At 44.2% G+C, this 21,353-nt stretch overlaps 1 protein-coding gene across 1 annotated transcript in view; it reads right to left on the minus strand.

The window, feature by feature from the left end:
• The window catches only part of SH3PXD2B (SH3 and PX domains 2B), a 104,773-nt gene extending 89,659 nt beyond the window's left edge, over positions 1–15,114 (minus strand). Inside the window, exon 1 of the mRNA XM_069972309.1 lies at positions 14,884–15,114. Within this exon, the coding sequence (XP_069828410.1) occupies positions 14,884–14,955 (72 nt within the window). The 5' untranslated portion in view covers positions 14,956–15,114. The remainder of the gene's footprint in view (positions 1–14,883) is intronic.
• Positions 15,115–21,353: the final 6,239 nt, after the last annotated feature.

The raw sequence follows: 21,353 nt of genomic DNA on the forward strand, positions 1-21,353 counted from the left end.
TCACAAAAAAAACATTTCCTTTGAATATTATTATCGTCTTAGTAGCCAGGAAGAGGGTGTCAAACATAATATTACTCCTGTGACTGACATCTCTTTTTGACAGGCCAGTGATAGAGGACAGAGTTGTACAGCACTTGATTCTCTATTATCAACATTTGAATTACACTGCTGGCTTGATGCTCAATGCTACTCATTGTTAGGGATGGGTCCCATTATAAGACTATGGAGCCTTTCTCCTACAAACAGTTATTAGACTGAGCAGTGAGCCAGGGAAAGAAGCACACTGATGCACTCTTCTCCTGGCTATGTATAGAGATCAGTGGAGGTTTCAGCACTGAAAGTTTGTTAAAAGTTTTTTTTAAATGACAGTGATAAAATCCACAGCAAAATACATTGCTATGGATTTTATTGTGGACTAGAAAATGTACCTGGCGCTGCCCGGGTATAAAGTGTCAGTGTGTTAATTAGATTTCTTCTAAGGTGCCCAGGAGGCCAAGCTAAAGGTATTGTTTCATCTGAGTTAATCAGTGGAATTAGTGTATACCTATAGTGCATAGTTGGAGGGGTTCTGTATACCCACAATGTATAGTTTTTAGGGGTCTCGCATATCTGTAGTGCATAGTTGGGGGGGCTGTATACCTATAGTGTATAGTTGGGGGGGGTCCTGTATACCTGTAGTGTGTAATTGGGGGGGGGCGGTATACCTGTAGTGTATAGTTGAGGGAGGTCCTGTATACCTGCAGTGTACAGTTGGTGAAGGTCCTGTATACCTGTACTGTATAGTTCGGGGGTCCTGTATACCTGTAGTATATAGTTGGTGCTGTATACCTGTAATGTATAGTTGGTGGAGGTCTTGTATAACTGTAGTTTATAGTTCGGGGGGTCCTGTATACCTGTAGTGAATAGTTTGAGGGTCCTGGATACCTGTAGTGTATAATTGGTGGAGGTCTTGTATACCTGTAGTATATAGTTCGGGGGGTCCTGTATACCTGTAGTGAATAGTTTGAGGGTCCTGTATAACTATAGTATAGAGTTGGTGGAGGTCCTGTATACCTGTAGTGTATAGTTTGGGGTCCTATATACCTGTAGTATATAGCTGGTGGAGTTCCTGTATACCTGTAGTATATCGCTTTGGGGTCCTGTATACTTGTAGTATAGAGTTGGTGAAGGTGCTGCATACCTGTATTATAGAGTTGGTGTAGGTCCTGTATACCTGTAGTGTATAGTTTTGAGGTCCTGTATACCTGTAGTATATAGTTTTGTGGAGGTCCCGTGCACCTGTAGTGTATAGTTTTAGGGTCCTGTATACCTGTAGTGTCCTGTATACCTGCAGGGTTGTATTTACCCGTATGGCAGTGTTATTCAGTCACAGTGTGTCGGTATTGGTCATGTCTGGTATGGCGGTGTTATCCAGTCACAGTATGGCGGTATTGGTCAGGTCTGGTGTGGCGGTGTTATCCAGTCATGGTATGGTGGTATTGGTCAGGTCTGGTATAGCGGTGTTATCCAGTCACAGTATGGCGGTATTGGTCAGGTCTGGTATGACAGTGTTATCCAGCACAGTATAGTGGTATTGGTCAGGTCTGGTGTGGCGGTGTTATCCATTCACAGTATGGCGGTATTGGTCAGGTCTGATATGACAGTGTCATCCAGTCACAGTATGGCGGTATTGGTCAGGTCTGGTATGGCAGTGTTATCCAGTCACATTATGGCGGTATTGGTCAGGTCTGGTGTGGCAGTGTTACCCAGTCACAGTTTGGTATACCTGTAGTGCCCTGTATATACATGTACTGTATAGATGGAGTAGGGGGTCCTGTATATACATGTACTGTATAGATGGAGTAGGGGGTCCTGTATATACATGTACTGTATAGATGGAGTAGGGGGTCCTGTATATACATGTACTGTATAGATGGAGTAGGGGGTCCTGTATATACATGTACTGTATAGATGGAGTAGGGGGCCCTGTATATACATGTACTGTATAGATGGAGTAGGGGGCCCTGTATATACATGTACTGTATAGATGGAGTAGGGGGCCCTGTATATACATGTACTGTATAGTTGGCGTAGGGGGTCCTGTATATACATGTACTGTATAGTTGGAGTAGGGGGTCTACCAGTTATTACTGTGGATGTTGTGAGGCAGCTTCCCTAGCAACCATTGCTCCCTGTGAAAATGAGAGCAGTAATCCTATTGGTTGCTAAGGCTCCAACTGCCGTGTCTGCTGCAGCTAATTATAGCCCCTGTGTGCAGTGAGGAGATTTTCCAATTCATCTCTATGGGGCGTCGCTCTTCCCCCTCCCCCTCCTCTCCTGTACATCTGGCGGGGACGGGACCTTCGCTAAAACCTTCCCGGGCACCCAATGTATCTGTGTGCCAAATTTGGGGGTCAAACGGTTCAGGCGTTTGGAAGTCTATTTGGGACAGACAGACAGACAGACAGACAGAAGGACAGACAGACAGACTTTGATTTTTATTATATAGATTTTGACATTTCATTGATATGGGGAAATGGGGAAAATTAAGTGTGCAGAATCTCATCCAACTGTCTACCCCTGTAAGCCACTCTAAATTTTTCTGGTGCAAATCCATGCATTTTTGCAGTCTCCACATTACTGGTGCAAGTCATGGTCTCGCTGCATTTCTGATCACCTGAATTAACACCTGTCAGATCGGGACTTGCAGCTGTAATGCAGCTAAAAAATTGCATTCATATGATGCAGGGGTGAAACTGGCCTAATGGCCCTATTCCACGGGCCGTTTTAGAGGAGCAAACGAGCGCTATTAGCGCTCGTTTGCTCCTCGTTCGCCGCTCGCTGCCGCCGCTATTCAACGCGGCTGCAGCGAGCGGGTGAGTGCGGGAGGGGCGGCGGGGAGCTGCGGGGGGGCTGCTCGGAGGATCGCTGATCGTCCGGGCAGCCCATAGGATATAGCAGCGTCTGCTGCCGATGCTCCTATTCAGCGGAGCGACGGCAGCAGATCGCTGCTATATCAGTCGCTTGTTTTTCAACATGTTGAAAAACAAGCGACTGCAACGATCAGCCGACATGAACGATGTCGGCTGATCGTTGCACTCTATTCCACGGAACGATTATCGTCCGTAGCGGTCGATATCGTCCGAAAATGAACAATAATCGTTCCGTGGAATAGGGCCATAAGGCTGCACAAATCATAGAAGCCGCATATCCAACAACCTAGAAATGTACTATTGTTTAGTTATTGCCTGACTACTAGAACCTTCAAATAGTGGTACTGGCTACTAAAGCATACAGTACTTCAGAAGCAAGTGAACTCCTGCTTGCCGAGGCGGGTCATCTCTGCAGCCAGTGATTGGATGAGTCAACATACGAGCAGGACACAAGCAGAGACACAAGGATTGCAGATGCTGGAATAGCATTGGTGGAGATCGCAGTCAGATACCAATGCAATAAAAAAATATTTACCTGGATGATCCAAGGATACAGAGCCGCAGCAAAGTTTACCACAGTGTTTGTAAACCCTTGAATTTCTAGTACATACCAACATAATCCTAATTCTTCTATGTTGAATTTTCTTTTGTTTGATTAAGTTGTTTAAAAAAGCTACAAATACACTAAGACATCATTAAAGAACACATTACAAATACATAGAGTAATTTAGATGGGAAAACTGTAACTAAATAACACAGACTAACAATAAGACTGAAAAATAAAGATAATAAAAAATAAAACCGCCATGGATTATAGGCAAATCAGTATATACACAATCCATTAGGAACATGCAGAGTCAGTTCAAATTTGCACCACAATCTCAGTGCCCATACTGGAAATAAAGACAGCAGCCACAAAAGACATGGGAACAATGCCAGGAAAGGATTCTACAGATGTGTGTGGGATAAGACGACATTGGTGACCTCTGACCGTTCCATCCAGATGGGCAGGGGAGACGCAGGAGGATACATGTGGGAGTTCTCCTTGCCTGTATTATACTCATACACCTCTCCTTCCTAGCATTTATTTTGTAGGAGAGCTACTATAAAAATATCAGATCTACTTTTAAAGACTTATTACACATAGCTAGCAATAAATTCTGTGTTCATTCCCCATTTAAAGAGCTAGGGATAAGCCAAACCCACCAGCATCTTCTCTAGTCATCTTCTCACCTACTTTATTATACTGGAGCCATACAAAGAATCTGGACACAACTGTAGTTTATTCTGTTAGAGAACGAGAAAATAGGCAAGGAAGCCAGTGAGCGTTCTCCGTACCACTAGCCATAGTGATGGCAGCTGAAATACATCAGTTCTGTAACTCTTACTCTGTATTTTTCACCTCATCAGAATTTTCCATGCCAGTTCTCACACAGAGTGCATCCCAAAGTTTTGACAGAGCTTAAATGGGACACGGACAGCCATTTGGCCACGACTTTTGTACAGTACACGCTATGAATCACGTAACATTTCTGTAACTGGAGGCATTGTAGTGCAACACTAAAAATATTGTCATAGCAAACATATTTACCAACCTCAAGCAACATTATTAAAATTATTTGTATATATTACTTGTGAAGACGGGAATTATTTACATATATCCAAGATCAGAAATACTACAACTAGACTGCTTGTTCTCCTCTGCTACTGTAATGGGACCACTAAGCTGCGGCCATCTTCGCTCACTCTGGAGCAGACTTTTTAGTTACCCTCATACATTCATAAACCTACACTTCTCTCCTTCTCTTCTGGAATATTAGTCAGTTTGTTACTTCCACTTTATGCCTTTTAACCTTTTCTACTCTTAACTACACAGGATAAAGTCACTTCTATGTAAAATTAGTAATGCACATAGTACAGGCCTAACATACTAGGAGCTGTGCTTTGCAAATGCATTAAAAATGTGCACCTTGGTCCACACATTCGCTACAGATTTACATTCCGTGGACAAAAACTGACATGTCAATTCTTTGGGTGGACAGCAGAATCTGAGAATAGAATGGAGCCTATGGGATGGGCGGAACTTCGAGCGGGGCGCAGCAAAATCTGCTTGAAGTTCTCTGCTCGAAATCCATAGCGTGCACATACCCTAACAGACATGTGTGCAGAAATTCTGCAGCATACTACAGCAGGCGGAAAGTGGGATTTAGAAGATGGGATTTGTAGAAACCTACGAAACGAAATACCCACATGACGTTTTTTGCTATGGCTTTTTTTTTTATTTTTTTTTTACAGCAGTTTGGCTCTTTCAGTGCACTTGCTATTTTCTGAATTTGCAGCAGGGTCTGCGTTTAGCGTTTTTCTCTAATAGAAATCCTGCAATCACATGACACACCTATGTTAATTTACACAGGTGAAAAAACTGACACTAAAACCGCAAAAAAAGCAGGAAAAACTGTTGTCAGTTTTTTGTGGCGTATTTTCTTTAGCCCAAAAGAAACACTGCGCAAAAGCTCCTACTCCTGAGTAGGAGTAGATTTCAGCCATGATGGCAAATCTGTCACGGTAAGATACTACTGATACGAGGCCATGTTCTGTAAATTTGCACATTTTCAATATGTTAATAAAATTAAACTGTAATTTCATCTTCCTTAGTAAGCCTAGAAATGTTCCGTGCTCTGTATGCTAATACAGTATCTAGGAGTCTGTATACTACTACTACTGTCAGTCCAGGATATACCAGCGCACTGACTGTATGTGAACAATCCTGCAATCCGGACAACAAACAAGGCAGGGATGTACAGTGGTAGCTCGGTTTAAGAGTAAGTTGGATTGAAAGCATTTTGCTAGAAGAGCTCACAGTTTTTCAAACTTTTGACTTGGTTTAAGAGCTCCCTGTACTGGGTGGGAGCAGGAGTGGAGGAGGGGCATGGTCTGCATAGCCAGGTCTACAGCACTGTACTCTGACCCAGGAAGTCTCCCTCACCTTCCAAATCATAGCAGATCCACTTCAGGCTGGGGCGTGCATCAGGGGACAGGACTGTGAAGGTAATCTCGCCATAGCTGTAACCCATCTCTCCCCGGACAGAGAGTGCTGCATGTATGTGCCCACATATGTCCTGCTCATTCCTTCATTCTCTCTGCAGTCTCTGTCACTCCTTGTGTTTCCCATCCTCTCCATTCTTATAGTTTTTTTTGTTTTACATGTTATTCAGAATAATAATTATTTTTGGGGTGCTGAACCCACTGTCTGCATTTCACTTATTCCTTATGGGAAAATTTGCCTTGGTTTAAGAGTGATTTGGATTACAAGCACAGTCCCGGAACGAATTATGCTCGTAATCCAAGGCACCACTGTATGTACATTTTACCCAAAAGTGGGGATTCTGAGACAATCCCAGTGTCCCAGGTTCTATCTACCCAGTGGCTGTACACCTGAACATTTAGTGGACAATAAAACCTGTGTCCTAATTGATTATAGCGCACTGTTCTATCTTCATATAACTGTATCCATACAATAATGCACTGAATCCAACAAGCCTTTATACAGTATAAAAGTCATAACAAATTAGTTATGTATCTAACAAATCCACTGCCAGACTGGGAAGAAGGGATGCTGACACACTGTTACAACATGTTACACCACCTCAGGAACATGTAAAAAGGAACAAAATGGACACTATAAGTGTTTGGCGCAAAATCAGAAGAATCATGTGAAGCGCTAAGTGTTTCAACACCTCAGGAAGATGCCGGAAGAGCCACGAAATGCGTAGCTATAAAGGACTCATATGACGTGCTATGTGCACCTTTTTTCTGATTTCTACTGAAGACTTTTGTTCCTGTCTGCAAGAAATTAAAGTGTACGATAAGGGAAATGACCTCATATAAGTGACCCTTTTCTGTGTCTAGCTGCAGAATTACAGTTCTGCATATGGCTGATGAGTCATGGAGCATCAGACAGGATGTGTCTTGTAGTATAGGTTACTAATATACGCTTAGGTCCAGTGGCCCTGAAATCTCTGACAATATGATCTAATAAGCTATATAATGTTATGGTATATAAAATTATTAAAACTTATTGGGTCACATAGCTCCGTTCAGAATCATCAGTCGTAAATAGTGGAAAATTTAATTTATAAATAAGCAAGATGGAACTTATCATGGACGCGGAAAATGTGGAATTAAACCTCTAATGTTTGGAGAAGTAGGCTGCAAAACTCTGAAAAAATTAAAGGCCCTATTACTGAAAGAGCGTCCATAGGAACATACACAACTGAAATATGTAAAAGGGCTGACAAAAAGTCCATGAATGAGAAAAAAACTTTGGCTGATCAGATTTTTGTGCAGGCAGTAAAATCTTTAATAGCTGCACATTACCCAGCATAAAGGACAATGATGAAATTAAGGAGCCGCACAAGACTCAATTATCATTTGTGGGACCTGGCGTGTAACTGATTACAAATGATCATTAAACCAACTCCACAAATTGAGATTGGCAGCAATTATAGAGACCTGGTTAGCTGGTGTACAAGGGCCCTGGTGTAAAGGCCGTATTACACAGAACGATCATTGGCTGTATTCGGCAGATATCGGCCGATAATCGCCTCGTGTAATAGAAGGCAACGATCAGCAAACATGAACGATGTCGGCGGACAGGGGCTGATTAACTCTACCATAGGCCCCCCCCCCCTACCCCACTGTGGCCGCACTAGCATGGTGGTCATAGGACAGGATAGATAATGTCACAATGCCCTGATTTGTGCAAAATTGTGGTAAAAAAGCATCGAAAGAACTGTAGCCAGGAGACAGTATACCACTGAAAGTATAAGTTCTTTTGGGTGGCCATGGGCCCCCAAGAGCTCAGGGCCCTGGGCTACTGCCCAAAACGGACCTATAATCCGCTACTGTCGGCTAATCTTTGCTGTCGTTTGTCTTTCAACGACAGCAAACGACATGCCATCGCCCTGTGGAATAGGAGTGGGTGCAATAGCGGCAGCAGCTCCTCTATAATCCCCCGTGTAATAGGGGCTTTATGCTGCGATTATCGTGCGAATTTGCGTGATAACGATCGAATTCGAACGATAATCGTACGTGTAAACGCAGCGATCAAACGAACGAACGAGAAATCGTTCATTTCGATCTTTCAACATGTTATCAAATCGTCGTTTGCAAAAAAATAAATAAAAAAAAATCGCCGATCGTTCCGTGTAAACAGTCGTCGCGCAATAGTTCGGCCGCCCGCCGCCAGGCCCCCCGCGCCGGCTCGATCGCAACCCCCGCAGCAAGGCAGCACTGATCGGCTGAAGAGGGGAGCCGGGAATTTCAAACGGCTCCTCTTCAGCCAATCAGTGCTGAAGAGGAGCACTGATTGGCAGAAGAGGAGCCGTTTGAAATTCCCGGCTCCCCTCTTCAGCAAATCAGTGCACTGAAGAGGGGAGCCGGGGATGTCGGAAGACGTGCTACGCGGAGCAGGTAACGTATGCTCGCGGCGGGGGGTCTGGGGGTTTCGGTCAGAGCGGCGGGGGTGGCGATCGGGGCCGGGCTGCGGATGATCGGGGGGCCGGGCTGCGAGCGGGGGGCCGGGCTGCGGGCGCGCGATCGCAAAACGATCACAAAATGATTTTTCCGTACTATATATCGTACCGTCTAAACGCTGATTGTTAGGAAAAAAAAACGTTACTCCGACATCGTTAATCGTACGATCGGGCCAATTATTGTTTCGTGTAAACGCAGCATAAGGCTGTAATATCACCATCCTCCCCAGCCCTATTACATATGTGCCTCACAGTTCACTGCTGTCTTCTTCACTTATTAAGGCATGGACCAGGGCACTGTCCATTGCATACATAAAAGGCATACAACACACCCCATTAAGGTAAGGTCGGCAAGGTTCTGACTTTTCACACTGCAGCCGATCAGCTGCTTAAAATGCACCACAGCCTTAAAGGGATTAACCAGCGTTTAATTTTTCTTAACTATATTGCTGCCCTGTTGGTAAACATAATAAACATATAATGCTAACCTGCCTGCTAACTGCAGATCTGTTCCTTCTGAGACAAACTTGTCCCTGGAGTGACAGCCCTCTCAACCAATCACTGGCTGAAACGGGACAGCGCCATGGCCAGAGACTGGCTGAGCGGACTGTCCCTGAGCTGCAGTCAGCAGGGTACACCGATGAAGCCACATCAGGACACCAGGGGAAGGAGGAGAGGTAAGCATAACATGTTTACCAAGAGTGCAACAATATATAGAAACTTTTTGAATGCTGGATAACCGCTTTAATGTTCACCTGTATTAGGACTATTCTGTGGGCACTTGATTGGAAAATGCTGCAATACTTTTCACTGCCACTGTTAACAGCACAGCGCTGCAGGTATGAGCATTACAGCCTCTTCAAACAGATGACTGGCAGGGATGCTGGGAGTTGAACTGATCTAATACTAATGGTCTATTCTTGATGGCTAGGTCATCAATTTTATAAGAATAAATAACCAGTCTGTTGTACTCTTAAATGAGCAATCCTTTACCTCCTTCTGTCCCTCACAGCACTGAGTGCCAGGCTGGTGTGTACCTGGACAAAGAGGGACCAGCAATCTTCCTTTGTTGAAAGAGATGTGCTTCTTTTAGCCAAACTACTCAATAGTGTTTGTGAAATTTGGGCTAACAGGAGAGCAATCCTGCCCCGACACACTGCTGAGTCTCACATCCACTTTAAAGGGGTTATCCAGCGCTACAAAAACATGGCCACTTTCCCCCTACTGTTGTCTCCAGTTTGGGTGGGGTTTTGAAATTCAGTTCTATTGAAGTAAATGGAGCTTAATTGTAAACCGCACCTGGACTGGGGACAACCGTAGGGGGAAAAGTGGCCATGATTTTGTAGCACTGGATAACCCCTTTAAAGTCAATAGGGTCTGTCAATGACTTTATGGGCCATTAGTGAGCAGAGCTTTCTGTTTACCCTTGGATGAAAAGCAAAGTAAGCTTACATATACACTTCTTCATTTCACAGATAATCCTGTAGGTTGTGATCTCAGGTCTGCTTGTTCCTGCTTGTTCTATGTCTGCCTGGAGCAGGTTCTGGTAACTTACATTCCCCTGTACAGTAATCTGATAAGGGGAACAGAATAACATGCCCATTCACACACTGTGGGTTTTACATGTTTTTATTGAACAGCTTTACTCTCCCACAAATCAGTGTAACACATAGCATTGCATTAGAGCAGTGTTCCCCAGCTCCAGTTCTTAAAGAGGATGTACCACCTGGTACATTCTCTTTAACCTAAACCCACTGATCGAACTGCGCAGGCACGGGGAAGTCTGTTTTTCGGACCGAGGCCTGGTTCCCGTGCACGGCGCCGTTCTATGCACCGGAACCGGCCGGTGCTCAAGCACTAGAGGCTGGCCGGGCCGCCCCCAGTGGGAGGGAATTCCCTCCCCTGTATGACACGGCTTCCTTAGAATGAATGGAGCCGCGTCATACAGTGGAGGGAATTCCCTCCCACTGGGGGCGGCCCGGCCCGCCTCCAGTGCTTGAGCACCGGCCAGTTCCGGTGCATAGAATGGCACCGTGCACAAAAACGGACCACGGCACCGGCTACACTGTGCCGGCGCCGTTCGATGAGTGGGTTTAGGTTAAAGAGGATGTACCAGGTGGTACACCCTCTTTAAAGCACACCTACAGCTCATATTTTGAGGATATCCTTAGTATTTCACAAGTGATATATAGACAATGCATCAGGTATTATCAGACATTCTCATTATGGGATATCCGCAAATCATGACAAGTTGGTGGGCTTTGAGGACTGAAATTGGGGAAAACTGAGTTGGGGAATACATGTAGCCAACAGATGTGAATGCAAGTTATAAATAATAATAATGTAAATGCTGTAAGTCAGGATCAGCTTAAAGGGGTTATCCAGCGCTACAACAACATGGCCACTTTCCCCTTCTCTCGTCTCCAGATTGGGTGGGGTTTCAAACTCAGTTCCATTGAAGTAAATGGAGCTTAATTGCAAACAACACTTGAACTGGAGACAAGAAGGGGGGAAAAGTGGCCATGTTTTTGTAGTGCTGGATAACCCCTTTAAAGGGGTACTCTGGCGAACATCTTTTTCTTTCAAATCAACTGTTTTCTGAAAGTTATATAGTAATTTACTTTAATATTTATTTAGTATTTTAGTATTATTTTAGTATTTTATTATTTATTTAGTTAGTAATTTACTTCTATTTAAAAATATCAAGTCTTCCAGTACTTATCAGCTGCTTTATGTCCTGCAGCAAGTTGTGTTTTCAATTCAGTCTGACCCATTGCTCTCTGCTGCCACCCCTGTCCGAGACAGAAATTGTCCAGAGTAGGAGATGTTTTCTATGGCGATCTGCTAATGCTCTGGACAGTTCCTGTCTTGGACAGAGGTGGCAGCAGAGAGCACTGTGTCAGACTAAAAAGAAAACACCACTTCCTGCAGGACATAAAGCAGCTGATAAGTACTAAAAGGCTTGAGATTTTTAAACAGAAGTTATGACAAATCTATATAACTTTCTGAAACCAGTTAATTTGAAAGAAAAAGATTACACCTTTAAGTTGTGTATTTACAGAATGTCTTTTTATGTAGAGTTCATCTATGCACCCACAATAATGATGTTCACATGTAAACCTAGGGTTTAACAACCCATGTGTGTCCTAAAAGATGGCAAGTGCCAAAGAGGACACGAAAACAGTTTCCTATGGGAAGGTCACTTCCTGAGAGAACATCTGCAATATCCACACAAAAAAAAGCCTCAAAGTGAGCAGCCGACACACACAACTATAATAGACTGTCCGCCACAGACTGAGTAAATGAACATTTACAGATGGGCAGTAATGTCTTTCATCTTTGACTTATGATAGGGAGGCCCCTCTACTGTAGGACTTCAATGGCAAGCCTTACGTGCTGTGTCATAGCTGCCTGCAGGATCATGACTAAGTGATCAATAGCATGTGATGTGCGCCTACCTGAGGAGAATGCTAAAAACCCATCAGACATGGCTGCTCAGTCCTACAACACCTATAAGTTTCTATGTTTTATCGGCTTTCAGAACAAACAGCCACTGTGGGACTGGACCTGCAGCATCTGCAACATGACAGGAATTGTCTCGTGATAACGACTATATCAATAGTAAATAATAGAACTAAAGTTTGGTGAGAAGCAGGGCTGCATTTACAGCAAATGCTACCTAGGCAATCAGACTGAATACATTCCGAAGGCGGAATCCGTATGACCATAGAATGGAGTCTATGGGATGGGCGAAAAGTGAAGCGGGAGGGCGTGGGGACGAGCAGCCGAATCCGCGACAAGTTATCCACGTGATTTCCATAGTGTGCACATACCCTTAGGGTAATTCCACAAGCGTCAGAATTTACATGCAAATTTGTCAGAAATATACCTAAACTTTTTTTTTTATAGAGACTGGCTCACAGATTGCACTACACAGCCCAGGCTCTCTCCTGCACATAGCAGATTTACCTCCTGTGTCCTGTCCTGGTCTGTCTGCTACTAGAGACTGATTTCCCCTAACAATATCAAGTTAACAGCAGATTGCAGAAATGTGAGACACCTTATGACCAATACTGAAGGGCTTTTTTAAAAAAAAACAAAAACAAAGGGATTTATAAATCTTTTAGGAAATACATAGGTTATCAAGTACATTTAACAATTCTCTACTTTCTAACATTCTATGTTAAGTGATTTTGCGAAAAAGTATCATAAACCTTTTCTTTAACTGTTCAAGATAATAATGTATAATACAATACAGTGGTGAACCTTACATTGCAGAGGTGACCAGCAGGGGGCCCTCTTCTATATCACTATCTCCAAAGCATTTTCATAAAGTTCAACCAGGTAACTGTAGACAAAGCAGCTGATCACCACAATCTATGGCTTGAGGCAAAGCTGCCAAACCAGGCTACTCTCCTGGGTATTATATAAAGCTGCCCTGCAGGGTATTACCATGTATTAACTGCTCCATCATCACAGCACAGAAGACTCAACTATCATCTGAATCACCGGCAAGCAATGTAACCTCCTTGTTAGCTGAAGCAGCAAGTCATATTCCCTCCTTGTAAGCTGGGCATGTGCTGGAGATGGCATTCTCCCAGCATGAGCGTGCAGGTAGCAGAACTTGAAAGGGTAAAGTTGGACATACACCTTCAATAGCTGTCAAATGAACTTCTGTTTGCTTGATGGCTCTCTCTCCCCCAATCCTCCCATATAACTGTATATATACATCTGGCACGGTCAAACATTTGTGTGTTCTCAATGGAGAGGTAAGATGCTGTAAGAAAGCGCTGGCAGCAGCTTATTTCTCCAAGAACAATAGTGTCAGGAAGTTGTAATTCAACATACCTTACCTATCTCCCCTTGACATCTATCAACAGAGATTCAAGAGGCCCCATACACTTTAAAAAGTCAGAATGTTTGGCCAATATATGACAAAAGTATATATCAAGGATGGGGAACCTTCGGCCCTCCAGCTGTTGCAAAACTACAATTCCCATCATGCCCGGACAGCTGAAGATTTAGCTGGAGGGCCGAAGGTTACCCATCCCTGGTATATATGGATGGACCATTAGGCTGGTTTGAGCAATATGGCCACAATTTTGTACTGTCCTTATTCCAATCATAGACATTTATTATATACGCAGAAGAGAGGCCATAAATGTCTGGTAGACAGGATTCTCACATTTAGGACCAATACCAATGTCCGAAAAGAGGGGAGTCCTCCAAATCCTGCAAGGTCGCTGTTGCATCCAGGTGGAGACATACATCAAGTGGCTGAGATTACAGAACCTGGATGAGAATTATAACTTCTGGGATAAACATATAAATGTCCAAAGATAAAAATAATATAGGAGCAGATGACATATGGTGCGTTTACACAGGAAGATCTATCTGACAGATTCTGGAAGCCAAAGCCAGGAATGGATTTGAAAAGAGTTTAAACCTCAGTCTTTCCTTTATGACCTGTTCCCTGTTTATAGTCTGTTCCTGGCTTTGGCTTAAAAAATCTGTTAAATAAATCTGTCTGTGTAAACGCACCAATAGACCAGGTGGTCCTCTATCTTTTTTAATATTGCATTTGATGTATTCTATACTATGGATTGATATAACCCGAGAGGACGGGATGGTTAAAAACTAGACGCAACTACAACCCCAGGGAGTAGAAGCAGCTCTCCACCACACATATACTGAGCCTCAGTAAGGGGGATCCAAGGAGCACCTCTGTAACACAGCTTGGAAAGGGAGAGACTCCCATACCCAGATACTAGAGGATTGTTCATGAAGTCACTCCCTGTAGTATAGTTGTAAAACGGACCTAAATGTAAAGCAGCCCTCCATTACACTGTGGATCCTTCCCATAAATCTTTCCTATTATTGATCTGCATTAGGTTGGTAGAAGCAGGGAGCATTTAGCACTGTCATCTGGTTAGGTCCCTGCAGATCACTAATGTCCAGCACATCCATCTCCAGTGTCCTAGCCCTTCCTAACACCAAATGACCCATGTTGTGTAGGTGACACCCTGTACCCATCCAGTGCTGGGCACCCCACATATTTCATGGCTAGAAAAGCCCAGTGTCAGCTCTGCTGGGAACATCATGTGCCAAGTCCCAGCCTGCGCCAGGCTGCAATTAGGAGGATTAGGCTGTTGCTCGTTGGCAAACACACCCTGCTGTAAAGTCCTGTCTACACTATGCGATTGTCAATGAGCGACTGGCGCTTATTGTTGCCTGCAGAACTGGAATAAATAGTATCAATTATAGGAACAATAATATTCACCCAAAGTAATGAACAATATTACTACCAATAGCTCTGCTGTACGGTGGCCCCACATGTGGCATCCCCTGGCAGCAGTATGCACAGCTATGGGTTGCACAGGAGTGCAGTGACCCCAGCCCTGAACCCCACTTCCTCCCCTCATACAATGGCCACTCACATAGTGCTTGTTGGGGCTGCGCCGCTTCTGGACGTTCTGCACGCTGACTTGCACGATGCTTTTCCTGGGCATGGCTCCGCCGGACAGCAGCGGACAATGGGGAGAGCTGGCGGGGGGTTCCTGGCAGCAGCTCCGGGCTCCTCACACAGGGTGAGAGGCGGCAGAGAGTGGCGGGGGTGCCCGGTTGAGCGCCGAGCAGCTCGTCTCCTTTCTTTGCTCTGCCCGTCCTCCCTCCCCTCAGCCTGTAAGGAGCGGCCCACTCTCTCCAGCTCGGCCCCTCCAGGTCCCGGCGGTAGGATGAAGCTTCGCTGTTAACCCTTATCTCCCGGGCCACAGCAGCCCCCAGAGCTCACACTCCAACAGTCACATGTCTGCTCCTCTTTACCCCATACAGTCCTATCCATTCCTGGGAAAGTTGGGTGACAACCAACCCTATGCCCAGTACTACAGCTCCTGCAGTGGTTTATTTAACTTTTTTTTTTTGTGCATAAAGGAAGCTGAGGAAAATATTATATGAATAGACTGGTTATGTGCGAGTCTGGGTGACAACCCCTGAGGCTATGTTCACACAGGTTGGGGTTTCATTGCAGTAATGCAGTACTGCAATAAAATGATTACTGCAATTAGATGATGGAGTAATGCCATGAAACTGCTAGGTGTGAACACAGCCTGAGGGTGCCTTCACACACCGGAGCCGCATCGGATTTCATGCTGCAGATTCGCAGCGAAATCCACTGCGGATCCAGTGTCAGTCAATCCCTATGAGAATACATATTCGCAGCGGGATTGACATATGTAAGTTAACCCCCAGCGGCCGGAGCATACATCACCACCTCCCCGCTCTGGCTTGATTCGGGGATTCTCGGCAGGACGTCCCGCTCAGCCAATCAGTGGCAGCACACTGATTGGCTGAGCAGGACGAGCAGATGCCGGGAACCCCCCGAAGCAAGCCGGAGCGGGGAGGTGGTGATGTATGCTCTAGCCGCCGGGGAGATAACTTACATACTCGCAGCAGGTTGTCAATCCTGAGTATTCTCATAGAGATGCACTGACGCTGGATCAGCAGCGGATATTGCTGCGAATCCACAGCGTAAAATCCACTGCGGATCAGGTGTGTGTGAAGGCACCCTGAAGGAGTGTGGGAAACCTCATTTGGCTAAAGCTACACACAAACAGGGTTTTGTAAGTAATTAGGCTGCGTTCACACATCTTTGGAGTAACATCATTGGAGTAATAATTAACAGCACTGGCTTAGGGTGCCTTTACAGAGAGAGATTTATCTGGCAGATCTTTAAAGGACAAGTGCCATGAAAAACTTTTTCCCAGTAATTGAAGCACATTACAAAGTTATATAACTCTGTAATATGCTTCAATCACCTATCTGCCTCCCTTCCCTGTCTTTTCCCCCCTCCACCCCCACCAGGAAGTGTCCTAACTCACACAGACCTAATGACTGTCATCACCGTCACCAAACTCTTCTCTCAGCTCCTTCTTCTGTTACAGCAGCCCCCCCCCTCCCCTGCCTTGTCAGGTGACTCAGCTTGCTCAGCTCCCATTGGCTGAACAACTGTAAGCCATCACTTGGACTGGGGGCTGCTGTAACAGGACCTAGAGCAGCTCTCCTGCTGATGACTCATCCTCACAAGAAGGAGCTGCCTGGTGATGGTGAGGGCAGTAATTAGGTCTGTGTGAGTTAAGACATTTCCTGGTGGGGGGTGGAGGGAGGAAAAGACAGGGAAGGGAGGCAGATAGGTGATTGAAGAAAATTACAGAGTTATATAACTTTGTAATGTGCTTCAATGACTGGGAGAAAGTTTTTCATGGCACTTGTCCTTTAAAGCCAAAACCAGGATCAGACTATAAACAGAATAGGTCATAAATAGAGATGAGCGAACCTCAAGCATGCTCGAGTCGATCCAAACCCGAACTTTCGGCATTTGATTAGCGGTGGCTGCTGAACTTGGATAAAGCCCTAAGGCTATGTGGAAATCATGGATATAGTCATTGGCTGTATTCATGTTTTCCAGACAACCTTAGAGCTTTATCCAACTTCAGCAGCCCCAGCTAATCAAATACCGAACATTCGGGTTCGGATCGACTCGAGCATGCTTGAGGTTCGCTCATCTCTAACCCTTATCCATAACACAATCAATTTTCCTGCGGCTGCAGAAGATGGAGGCAGTCCGGGAAAACTTGGATACAGCTGCAGACTGCTTCCATTTTTACCTGGTAGCCCTAGGGCAGCATCCAACTTTCCAGCCACAAGAAATCAAACACTGAGCATTTGGGTTTGAATAACGTTGCAGAATCCAAACATTTTGACACACTAGGTATGGGGTATGGGACAGCTGTGGGCAGTCTGGGAAGTATCGTTGCAAAGTTTTGTCACAGATCACAAGAAAAAAACGGCTTCCAGAGATGTTCCTGTCCCAAATGTGGGCTGTAGAAGGACACAGAATTGAGTAGGGTAGTGTATTTCATAGAAGCAGGCACAACACAACACTGAATGAGAGGCGATAACAGAACCTTCCAGAACAGTACAATGAAAAATTTGAAAGGGTAGCACCAGGAAAACCTTGAGGTTTGCTTGTTAGATTGCAAAGTTCCATTTTCTCCTTGATAAGCCACTAAGTAGGGTTAAGGTTACACACAGTCCCAAATAGAGATGAGCGAATTTACAATAAAAACTAAGCAACCACTTTGTTAGCTCAGCAGTAGAGATAAGTGAACCGGATTCGGGTTCGAGTCGATCCGAACCCGAACGATCGGCATTTGATTAGCAGGGGCTGCTGAACTTGGATAAAGCTCTAAGGTTGTCTAGAAAACATGGATACAGCCAATGACTATATCCATGATTTCCACATAGCCTTAGGGCTTTATCCAACGCTAAACAAATGCCGAAAGTTCGGGTTCGGATCGACTCGAGCATGCATGAGGTTCACTCATCTCTACTGCTGACCTTGAATAAAGCCCTAAAGCTATGTGGAAAACATGGATACAGCCAATGACTATATCCATGTTTTTTCAGACAACCTTAGAGCTTTATCCAAGTTTAGCAGCCCCCACTAATCAAATGCCGATCGTTCGGGTTCGGATTCGGATGGACTCGAACCCGGTTAGCTCATCTCTACTCAGCAGTCATCTTATCAGTCGGCTGCCTTTGAAGTCCATACTGCTCCTGTCCGAGTGCCTGGAAAAGCTGAAGGCAGTCCTGGGAAACTTCTCCTAGTTACCCAGGACTGGATCCAGCTTTTCCAGGCACCCAGAGCAGAGTGGCCGACTGCCAAGCTAATGAAGCAATTCTCTTCATTTTTACTGTAAATTTGCTCATCTCTAGTCCTAAAGTTACTCTTCTTTATGGAACATGAACTGTTTCACTGGTTAGTAGTATCGAACGGAACTGTTGAACAGTTTGGGTTCGGCAATGTTCTCAGAACCGGAATGCTTTGTGTTCGATTAACCCAGGGCTACAAAAGTTGGATGCCACCCTAGGGAGTCCTGGAAAACATAGATACAGCCTAAGGCTATGTTCACACAACATTTTTTACTAAAATAACGGCCATTGTTTTCAAATAAAACAGCGGCTGTTCTTTTCATATTGAAATGTGTTGCACTGAATTCAATTAAAACAACGGCCGTTGTTCACACAATGTATTGAAAAACGGCCGTGGAAAAAATAGACTTGTCAATTGTATCCAGCAGTTGTGCATTTAGATCAATGCAATTTTCAATGCAACAACAGCCATTGTTTAACACTCACTACAACGGCTGTTATTTTTGAGTGCCAAACAACAGCTGTTTTTCATACACTGTGTGAACATAGCCTAAGGATATGTTCCCATGCTGTATTTTTGCTCAGTGTTGTCTCAGTATTTTGCAACCAAAACCAGGAGTGGATTGAAAACGCAGAAAGGCAATGTTCACACCCTGTTGAAATTAAGTGGATGGCGGTCATTTAACAGCCATTATTTCAAAAGAATGTTCCTTGTTTTAAAATAACAGCAATTATTTGCCATTAAAAGGCAGCCATCCACTTAGTTTCAACAGTGTGTGAACATAGCCTTTGTGTTTTTAATCCACTACTGGTTTGGGCTGAAAAACACTGACCAAAATACTGAGCAAAAATACAGTATGGGAACATAGCCTTAAAGGGGTTATCCAGCGCTACAAAAACATGGCCACTTTCCCCCTACTGTTGTCTCCAGACTGGGTGGGGTTTTGAAACGCAGTTCCCTTGGAGTAAATGGAGCTTAATTGCAAACCGCACCTGAACTGGAGACAAGAGTAGGGGGAAAAGTGGCCATGTTTTTGTAGCGCTGGATAACCACTTTAAAGCCTTAAAGGGGTTATCCAGCGCTACAAAAACATGGCCACTTTCCCCCCTACTGTTGTCTCCAGTTCAGGTGCGGTTTGCAATTAAGCTTCATTTACTTCAATGGAACTGAGTTTCAAAACCCCACCCAAACTGGAGACAACAGTAGGGGAAAAGTGGCCATGTTTTTGTAGCGCTGGATAACCCCTTTAATATAATTTGACACTACATCTAGGCAGCCCTAGGGCTGCCTAGAGAACATGGATACAGCCATAAGCTGTAGCCACATTTACATGCTGTCACAAGATTGTGGTGCAGTTTAAACCAACTAATAGATACTTTAGGGCACTAGGGCATTACGATTGTGCCCTCCAAACATGTATATGTAAGCAAATTGTCAAAAAGAATACTGACTTTTATAGGCACAGACAGTTGATTTAAAATAGTCCTAAGAATGTAATAGATTTACTAAACTGCATGATAAACTTAGTCTACATTTATACCAACTATTATGAATGGCGCATGACATCAAATATTAAGCTGTGCCCCTTTTACAACTCTCCCTTTGCCAGACAAAGTGTCTAGAAATAATAAATGTGGTGCACAGCATATAAGCCCATTTTTGGTGCAAATTGTCTGACCGTTGTGGTGCAGTTTCCATAGTAATTGTGGGTCATAGCATTTTCTGAGAAAATGCTATTTTTTTTTTCTTTTTTTTTTCTAGGCATTGTTTGCCTGCATTTGTTTGAAAAATGCATCAGACATAAGTTAGATAGAATCCAGTTTGGTATAATACATAACTACAATGCAATACAATTTTTTATGGCATTTTTCTCATTTTTAGTGCACTTTTGGATCTATAGACTAGCATCAAAGCATTTTCTAGGTTAGCATTAGAGATGAGGCCTAAGGCTGCCTGGAAAGCATGGATTCAGACGTAGGCTATATCAATGTTTTTCAGGACTCCCTAGGGCTGTATCCAACTTCTTCGGCTACTGGTAATCAAATGCTGCACACTCATGTTTGGACAAACGTGTTCGCTCATGTCTAGTAAGAATATTTTAAGGCATTCCATGCCATTATCTACTATGGATCCACTGATTTGTTAACTCATAACTGCAGACAGGCCCTCTGTATAAGTGGTCCTGTATATTGGTGGGGGGGGGGGGGGGTTCTAGTCTGCCACATTTTCTCTGACATTTTCACTGCCCAAGAAACCTACAGATCAAGCCAAAGAAATCTATTGTTCTTGTGCCAGAATGCAAGAGATGGAAAATTAGCTGTATAACAGTAGAATGCAGCACTGTTCTGATTAACTCATTTAAAGTGTCACTGTCCTTACAAAAAACTTTTGACATGTTGAGTGTTCAGACCTGTACCAATTGGGAGAACGAGAGGGGAGACTACTGGGATGCAGCACATCCTCTAACAACTCTGAGTTGTTGGGCTCCATTATAGGTCTGACTCTTTTTTTCTAACTCAGAGCGGAGAGTGGAAATGCTGCAGCACAGTCCTCTCCCGGATCGTTCTTCCTATCGTTACAGGTCTAAACACTCAGACCCAGACTGATTAAAACCTTTTACATGTGTCTATAACATGTCAATGTTTTTTGTAACTACAGTGACACTTTAAAGTTCCCCATACACTTTATACTAACTTTAGATCAACCCAACATGGGTTCGACCATCAGTATAAAGTGTATGAAACCTCTCTACTGACAGATAGAGATGAGTGTAACTGAAGCATGCTTGAGTCAGATCATTTGTAGAGATGAGCGAACCGGGTTTGAGTCCATCCTAACCCAAACGATCGGCATTTGATTAATGGAGGCTGCTGAACTTGGATAAAGCTCTAAAGTTGTCTGGAAAACATGGATACAGCCAATGACTATATCCATGTTTTCCACATAGCCTTAGGGCTTTATCCAACTTCAGCAGCCACCGCTAATCAAATGCCGAAAGTTCGGGTTCGGATGGACTCGAGCATACTCGAGGTTCGCTCATCTCTAATCATTTGGCATTTGAATACTGGTGGCTGAAGAAGCTGGATGCAGCTCTAGGGAGTCCAGGAAACAGCTATAGGCTGTATCCATGTTTTCCAGGATTCCCTACGCCTGCATTCAACATCTTCAGCCATCAGTATTCAAATGCAAAATGAT

The sequence above is a fragment of the Dendropsophus ebraccatus genome, chromosome 1 (assembly GCF_027789765.1).
Source record: "Dendropsophus ebraccatus isolate aDenEbr1 chromosome 1, aDenEbr1.pat, whole genome shotgun sequence".
NCBI lineage: Eukaryota > Metazoa > Chordata > Amphibia > Anura > Hylidae > Dendropsophus > Dendropsophus ebraccatus.